Below are 7,638 nucleotides of genomic sequence, written 5' to 3'. Positions count from 1 at the left end.
TCCTACTTGGTGCAGAGCAGCAAATAAGAACTCTTCCCATTTGAAATCATTTTTATAATGCCTAGCAAATTCAACTCCGCCTTAATCTCTGGATCATTATTAGGTTTCAGAATTTCCCTTACTCTTGTCCGTGTATCCTTCTACCATAATTGCAAGCAACAATTCAGCAATCCCAGTTCTCCTAATAAGCATCAATGTAATACTCGGATTCGACACAATGCGTAAATTGTTAATACAAAATATACAAATAAGAAGCGCCTCGCCTAGCCCCTTCACCTCCAACAGCTACTTCCCATGAAGACTGAAGAGAAGAGTCCAGAGTCTCCACTCTCCAGACCCCATGCGTGATTGAAGTTTAGCTTTTATTTTTATATTTTTTATATTTTTTTCATATATTTATATTTAGACCCCAGAAGTTTTGAAAATTTATAAAAATAACCCGTGCGTGTCGGAATTTCCGACTCGCGTGTCGGAGCGTGTCGGACATAGTTGACCGCGCGTCGGTTTTTCCGACTCGCGTTGACCGCGTGTCGGACACGTGTCGGAGTGTCGGACACGACACGAAGGGTCCCGGAGAGTGTCCGTGCTTCATAGCCTCCCCTTGCCTTTGCTCCTTTTTAGTGTGTTTTTAATTTTTATTTTATTTGATTAATTTATGGTTAAAAAATTAAAATTAAATATAAAACAATATTTAATTTTTTATCGTTTTAGTCTAGTATTGTAGGAGAAAGAAAATATTTAAAAAAGTGATGCCAACATTATCCGTTAGTCTAAATGGACGGAGTTTACGGAATGACTTAATTATAATAATTTGATAAGCTGTAGAATTTTTTATTGAGTTTTTTTTCACAAATCTTAGGATTCAATCACATATTTCTCCTTAACTATGTCAATTTAGATAAACGAGGAGGCCCACAGATTCTAAAACAGGAACGGGGTCAAAACCAGTGAATTCCAGCCTTTTCTAGGGTTGGAGCTTTGCGCCTGCACTGATCGCAGCTCTCATCTCCTCGCTCGCCTCCTCTCTCTCTCTCTCTCTCTCTCCTCTATCTGCAGCCGGAGCTGCTCGCGTCCCGACCGCCATAGAACACCGCTCCGAGGCCGCGGGTTTCTCCGCTCGGCGCGTCCTCTCTCGTCCATCGCGCGTCGGTTCCGGCGTTCCGCACCGCCGCCGCCGACGATCCGCCACCTGGGAGCGCGCGTTCCGTCCCGCGGGTTCGCCGGCGAAGTGACCGCCGTTGCTCGGGGCTAGCGACTGTGCTGCGGCGGCGATGGACGCTTTGAGGAGCTACGGAGCTCGGTTGAGGGAACCCGCTCTCGAGTCGCCGCGTCTTAGGAGGAGCGATGCTTGCAAGAGGTACGTTGCCCATGCGTGACTCCTTCCGTGGCTGATTACGTGTGCATGATGTCGTGTCGGATGACGCGATGTTGGATCGAATGGTTGACCGCGTTCTCGGCGACTCGTTCTTTCCGGCATTTGTATATTTAGGCGGCGCTTTCTTTAGAGAAAGACGAGCTCTTTGTCCTGTCCAGTGGCGGCTGTGAATATTGCCGGAAGAAAGCCGTTGAATTTGACGTGTTCTATGCGTGCCTGAGATGGTTTGAGAATAACCCGAAACGAAAATTCAGTTCGGTCTTTGTGAAAGGGCATTGGCTTTGTGATTGATTCTCCTCTGATGCGCATCATTGATGAGACCATGTGTAAATGATAAGTAGAGCGAGTTCGAGGATTTTATCTACCGTGGAGATCTATTCCAATGACGGAGAATTTAGAAATGATGAAGTGGGAACATCGGAGTTTACGGACTTGTGCATGGAATAGTGATTTTTATAATGCCACCAGATAGGTAGTGGCTTAAAAGAAGTAATTTTGGGCGACTGTGTTAGAAAATTGTGCACTTGATCTCTTCATTTCGTTCTATGTAAGCGGATTAGGTGGGGGCATTACAAGTTTTGCGCCACCCAAAACAATGACTTTTTTTGGATATGCAGAGTAATCTACCCTTTTATCAAGACAATTTCATGGAATAGTTTTACTTTATTACGCGCTCAGGTGTCGTGGGAAAAATTTTCAGTGTCTGATAACCGCTTGGACAGTTTTATCTAGTTTTAAGGGATTTTGTTCAAGTATGTTACCTCGAGTTGTGTATTCATTTAGATAGTTTGTATATCTCTAACAATGATCCTTGCCACGTGGAGCAGGAGGAATGTGCAATGGAGGTCTCCACGAGCAGCTGTCATACCTAATTTTCATCTCCCTATGCGTAGTTATGAAGTTAAAAACAGGTAGGCCATCTGAGAATGATGACGGTGGGATTATCAGGAGTTTGCTGCAAATGATGGATATTCTTTCCTTCTTTTCTTGTTTTTTTTCGTGTTTATTTGGGACATAGTTCTACTCCTTGCTTGCTTTCTCTATGTGCTTCCATGTGATGGTGGCTTTCAGTTTTCCAGCATCCTACTGAGATTTACTATGGTTGGAATTGTATAAGGGAAATTTATAGCAACATATGTTCCCCAGTTCTCATTCTGCTAAGAACTTGATAAAACATATTCAGCTGGCAGCCAATGTTCTCTTCCTCACTTGATTGAAGTGGCATCTGCTATCATTAACCCACGTGTTCTCCTGCTGTGTTTGTCAGAGTTCTTGTGCTTTGCTTTAGCAACCTCTATCTGATTTAGAGGAAGAAAATGAAGAGTGTTTGACAGAATTGAGAGAAATTTTATGATATTACATCTTTGAGATAGTGCATACCTTAGGAACCAAGGTGTCTGTCATGTTGTCTGTGCTGCATTTATTTAACAGTACACGCCCTTTTCACTTGGATATATTGTGTCACTGTAAGCGTAAATATGGATGATCTGGTTTCTTATAATGCGTCAACCATTGTTTGAGTAGTTGAGCTATAATAGGTTGCTGTGATGTGGTTGATTTTGCTTGATCGTATGGTTTGCATACTCCTCATATGGCTTATAGGTGCCATTATATTCGAACAGAAATCTGAGAAGACATCAACTATGCTGAGAATCTAGACCAAGGCTTTAAGATTTGGCACATTGCTTCTGCCGTTTCTTAGAAAAATTCCAAGTGAAAATATTGGTAGATTTGGATGCTTCTCCTATGCTAGCACAATCTAACTTTTTTTCAGTTGGTTCTGGTAGTGTTTTACAACAAGTGGGGTGGAGGCTTGTGTTGAACCTGTAACTTGACTGCTTAAATGCTATTACGTAATTCGTGAAGAAGATTACACTTGCGCAGCTGTTTCTTTTTCTTTTTTTCTTTTTTTGAGTTCATAATCCTCTCTTGTTTTCATCATGAAAATGATTGCACTCATCAACTGACAAGATGACAATAGGTTTTGTATAGCTTAGTTTTACACAACCATTTTGTGCTAGTTTTAAAATGGCTACATGGTCATAAAATGCAAGTAACTTTATTATTATTATTATTATTATTAATTATTTATACTTGCAGGACATCAACAGATGATATAAAGGCTCTTCGATTGATAACAGCCATCAAGACTCCATACCTACCTGATGGCAGATTTGATCTTGAAGCATATGATGACTTGATTAACATGCAGATTGTACAAGGTGTAGAAGGTGTAATTGTTGGCGGCACAACTGGTGAGGGTCAACTGATGAGTTGGGATGAGCACATCATGCTAATTGGTCACACAGTTAATTGTTTCGGTGGATCGATTAAGGTGATTGGGAACACTGGAAGCAACTCAACCCGTGAAGCAATTCATGCCACTGAGCAAGGGTTTGCTGTTGGAATGCATGCTGCTCTCCACATTAATCCGTACTATGGGAAAACCTCCTTGGAGGGCTTGATCTCCCACTTTGATTGCGTGTTGTCTATGGGCCCCGCCATCATATATAATGTGCCAACAAGAACTGGCCAAGACATTCCACCCCGTGTCATTCATGCCTTGGCTAAGAGTCCCAATTTGGCGGGTGTTAAGGAATGCGTTGGGAATGACCGGGTTAAACAATATACAGATAATGGCATTGCTGTTTGGAGTGGAAATGATGACCAGTGCCACGATGCCAGATGGAACTATGGGGCTATGGGAGTTATCTCTGTCACCAGTAACTTAATTCCAGGTTTAATGCGGGAACTCATGTTCGGAGGGAAGTATCCGTCTCTTAACTCGAAGCTCATGCCTTTGATGGAATGGCTGTTTCACGAGCCAAACCCCATTGGCTTGAATACTGCCCTTGCCCAGCTTGGAGTTGCAAGACCAGTTTTCCGTCTACCTTATGTACCGCTTCCTCGGGCTAAGAGGGTGGAATTTGTGAACATAGTTAAGGAGATTGGGCGGGAGTATTTCGTGGGAGATAAAGAAGTTGAGGTCCTCGATGATAATGACTTCACCTTGATAGGTCGCTACTAGACTGGTGCGATCTGCATCCTGGAGACTGGTTTTTTGCTCGGAAAATTATGTCAAAGAAAATATAATAGAGAACACTAAGGCGTGTAGGAGCTTTGGCTTGTGATGTTTGTGAATCCAATATGGATCTGTGGCTGTGACTACTTGAGTTAATGAAATATATTTTGTACCAGTAGATTTGGTAGACAACAACAGGTGTGCTGATTGGTTAGTAAACTTTGCTTTGAGGTATTACCTATGTTAAACCAACGGTGTGTCGACCCTTTCCGTTGTAATTTCTTTGGATTTTCGGAGATCAAGGGAAGTTCTATCTTGCATTTAATTTGTGGTTATCGTTGGGTTCCAAAGTCCCGATTAATACAAAAAGAAGTCTATCTGTAATCATCACGTTGCTTGGTCGATGAAACAGCCTATCTCTCTCGGCAGAGAAGTAGCACCTATCATTTACACCGGTGACCATCATCACATCCTCTGCACTCGGCGCGGGCCGCCGTGGCCATCGTCACTGATCTATTGCTTTTCGACTATTAGATTTTTTCGCGAGGATGGGAAATTTCCTTTGTTCTTTTTGTTGGGTTTAGGTCGTTAGTATAAAATGCTTCGCTGAAAAGCAAATTCCATGTTGAACTTGAAAGCAGTGTCCAGTAGCAGAGCCTCACACCCAAGATGCATATTTGAAATATAAAATCGGATATAAACCTTCGTCTGGATCAATACAACTTAGTGCTTGCTAGTTCGATTGCTTGCTACACTAGAGGACTACAGATGATCAAACGTACTAAGTGCAAAAAAATCAATATGAATACGCTCACTTAGAAAAAGCAGAGCCGTGGATTTTCCATTATTCCATCCCCACACCCCTAACGTTTACTCTAGCTTAGAATTCATAAAGGTCGATCGTTGATTGTCGTCGTCGTCGGTTCATTCGATTTTTTTGTGTTGTGTGCAGGTTCGGAGACTCGGGTTTCAGCTGGTTGGGCGAGTGAACTTGCTCTGGAGCTGAACGAGCAGAGCCCTGTTCTCTCGATGGAGAAACAGAGCTCTCTGCCTCAGCCGCTCGTTCGCCTCCATGATGCTCCGGTTCTCCACGTACAGCCTCAGGTTCTTCATCTCCATCTCCTCCTTCGCACCCACCAGCCGCCTCTTCGCCTCCTTCTCTTCCTTCGACGATCTCCTCGTCCTCCTCTTCCTGCAACAACGGAAACAGGGTGTCTCTGTTTACTTAATGAAGCCACGAGAAAAGAGGATGCATTGGAAACTGCAACCGAACGCGCGCCCCGAAATCGGTCTCTTTCCACGAAATCCATTTACGTAGAGAGAGCGGAAAGGACCTGCTCAGCGAGAGGACGCGAAGGTGACGTTGCTTCAGTGGCCGCCGACGGAGACTCCACCTCGAGGAACTCACACCCATGTTCACCCGCGTCCTAGAGAGAGAGAGAGAGAGAGAGAGAGAGGGTGGGGGCAAGAAGAGTAATGAACTGATGGAGATGGAGGGGTCGTTCGGTTACAGACGAACCGGATCGTCCGCGACTCACTGTTCGATGAGGAAAGGAGGAAGGAAGCGTCGGATTATATAAGCTGGAGCAAGAGACGTGTTCGCTGGTGTTATTCACCGTCATGGTCCTAGAGAGAGAGAGAGAGAGAGAGAGAGGGGGGGAGGGTCGTATTTTCGTCGCAATGATGACAGAGGGAGACTCATGATTACAGAGACTGATGAAAGGATGCAGGGGAAGAAGACGAGGAAGGGCGGAAGATGCCCCTGTTTTTCTCCTTCTCGTTATCTCTCTCTCTCTCTCTCTCTCTATTAGAAAAAAGATGAACTGTGTTGCTTTTTCTCGCCATGATGGCGAGAGCAGAAGAAGCAGCAACGCTGAAAACGACCCCCCCGGTTCTTCCTTCCGCATTCCACCCCACCCCTCGAAGCATACCTTTTTCGTTGCGCCTTATGGTTTTAGGGAAGTACATGTGAGGCCCATTTGCTAGTTCCGCTTGTGCCGAGCGATAAGTATGGTCTGAGTATTGTCTGCGTGGATGGTTTTAATTCAAGAATCGAAAACTACTCGTTAAGAATCGATTTCGAAAAATTGAAGTCGAAAACCATCAATTAATTTCACGGGTCCATCCAAGAACCAGACCGCCGGTTTAATATGGTATCCAGATGGGTCTATGGAGTTGATCCCATCAAATTTCCCACTTAGTGCGATATTTTTTAGAAAGCTAAAGTAAAGCAAAAAACAATATTCCATACTCTCAGTTGCAATGTCAAAAAAAAAAAGATTGAACTCTACTAAAAGTTGAGAGTCGAAACTATGGGTCGATGGGTGTTGAGTTTGAGAATAGAGGCTGTGAGTGAGAGATAGTGAGACGACTCAGATGAGGTAAGAGTGGGATGAGATGAACACTTAGTTAATTGGTGTTGAGCTCCAAATTAAAGGTTTTAGGGTTTTCATTTTTTTTTAAAATTATTTTTTGGTCGGAAACTTTTCTTAAAAATTAAATATATATTGTTATATAATTGGATGGGCGGTGGACGGTTTCACACCTAAAACTAATAATTGGTCCTAACAATTGGACCAGTAACCACTGCCTCCAATAAATTGAAATCAAGAATCGGATCGGCTCCCTAATCTAATTCCGAGTGATTTCCGATTCTTTTGCAAACCCTTACTTGCGCCACCCTCTCCATCGCCGTCGGTGAAGTCGTGATCGGTGCTCCGGGCCAAGCCGTCCTGGTTTTGTCTAGATCGGGTCCCCTTGCAATCGTGTCCCTCTCCCTCCCCGTATTTTTGCCCCGAGTCGTCGAGTTTGGCAACCCTAGAGGGATTGCTGCCTCCGGATCTAGGAGACTGTTTACACACACAAGTCTTGAAAGAAAAATCAAGTTCTTAATACAATGATGAAAAATACGTAGATGTCTCCATTTGAATCCCGTCGTGGAAGAAAGTTTCTTCATCACGTACTTCATCGGCGCGGCAAGGTCACAGAGTACATACATACATACATACATACATACATACATACATACATACTTTGGCTAATGACATAAATAATTTTTGAATTTTGGCTCAACATGCAATGTAGTCTTTAAATTTTAAATTTGTTTAATATAACCCTTGAACTTTTACTACTTGTTTAATGTAGTCATTAAATTATATAAAGATGTTCAACATTGTCATTCTATTAATTCAAGATCGGAGATAACATTGACAACATTGTACATTTTCATATAATTTAAAAA

General features: G+C 43.1%; 2 protein-coding genes across 2 annotated transcripts; one reads left to right on the top strand and one right to left on the bottom strand.

Annotated features, from left to right (window-relative positions):
- The first annotated feature begins 940 nt into the window (after positions 1 to 940).
- Positions 941 to 4,722, top strand: LOC104442233 (4-hydroxy-tetrahydrodipicolinate synthase, chloroplastic). The gene is made up of 3 exons (XM_010055586.3): positions 941 to 1,357; positions 2,203 to 2,286; positions 3,476 to 4,722. The coding sequence occupies exons 1-3, from the start codon at positions 1,272 to 1,274 to the stop codon at positions 4,401 to 4,403; spliced, it is 1,098 nt and encodes a 365-aa protein (XP_010053888.2). The 5' UTR covers positions 941 to 1,271; the 3' UTR covers positions 4,404 to 4,722.
- Positions 4,723 to 5,067: 345 nt separating this feature from the next.
- On the bottom strand, positions 5,068 to 6,173 carry LOC104442232 (protein LITTLE ZIPPER 2). The gene is made up of 2 exons (XM_010055585.3): positions 5,732 to 6,173; positions 5,068 to 5,589 (listed from the first exon to the last, which is right to left on the bottom strand). The coding sequence occupies exons 1-2, from the start codon at positions 5,809 to 5,811 to the stop codon at positions 5,367 to 5,369; spliced, it is 303 nt and encodes a 100-aa protein (XP_010053887.1). The 5' UTR covers positions 5,812 to 6,173; the 3' UTR covers positions 5,068 to 5,366.
- Between the last annotated feature and the right edge of the window lie 1,465 nt (positions 6,174 to 7,638).

This window comes from Eucalyptus grandis, chromosome 4 (genome assembly GCF_016545825.1).
Source record: "Eucalyptus grandis isolate ANBG69807.140 chromosome 4, ASM1654582v1, whole genome shotgun sequence".
In the NCBI taxonomy this organism is placed as follows: domain Eukaryota; kingdom Viridiplantae; phylum Streptophyta; class Magnoliopsida; order Myrtales; family Myrtaceae; genus Eucalyptus; species Eucalyptus grandis.
Note: the sequence above shows the minus strand (reverse complement) of the source record. Positions and strands in the feature narration are given on the sequence as shown.

Excerpts from the sequence above, each read along its gene's own strand:
- LOC104442232 (XM_010055585.3), bottom strand. The coding sequence starts at position 5,811 with ATGGGTGTGAGTTCCTCGAGGTGGAGTCTCCGTCGGCGGCCACTGAAG. Across the intron at positions 5,590-5,731 it reads CGCGTCCTCTCGCTGAGCAG|GAAGAGGAGGACGAGGAGAT; the intron begins GTCCTTTCCGCT and ends CCGTTGTTGCAG.
- LOC104442233 (XM_010055586.3), top strand. The coding sequence starts at position 1,272 with ATGGACGCTTTGAGGAGCTACGGAGCTCGGTTGAGGGAACCCGCTCTC. Across the intron at positions 1,358-2,202 it reads AGGAGCGATGCTTGCAAGAG|GAGGAATGTGCAATGGAGGT; the intron begins GTACGTTGCCCA and ends CACGTGGAGCAG. Across the intron at positions 2,287-3,475 it reads AGTTATGAAGTTAAAAACAG|GACATCAACAGATGATATAA; the intron begins GTAGGCCATCTG and ends TTATACTTGCAG.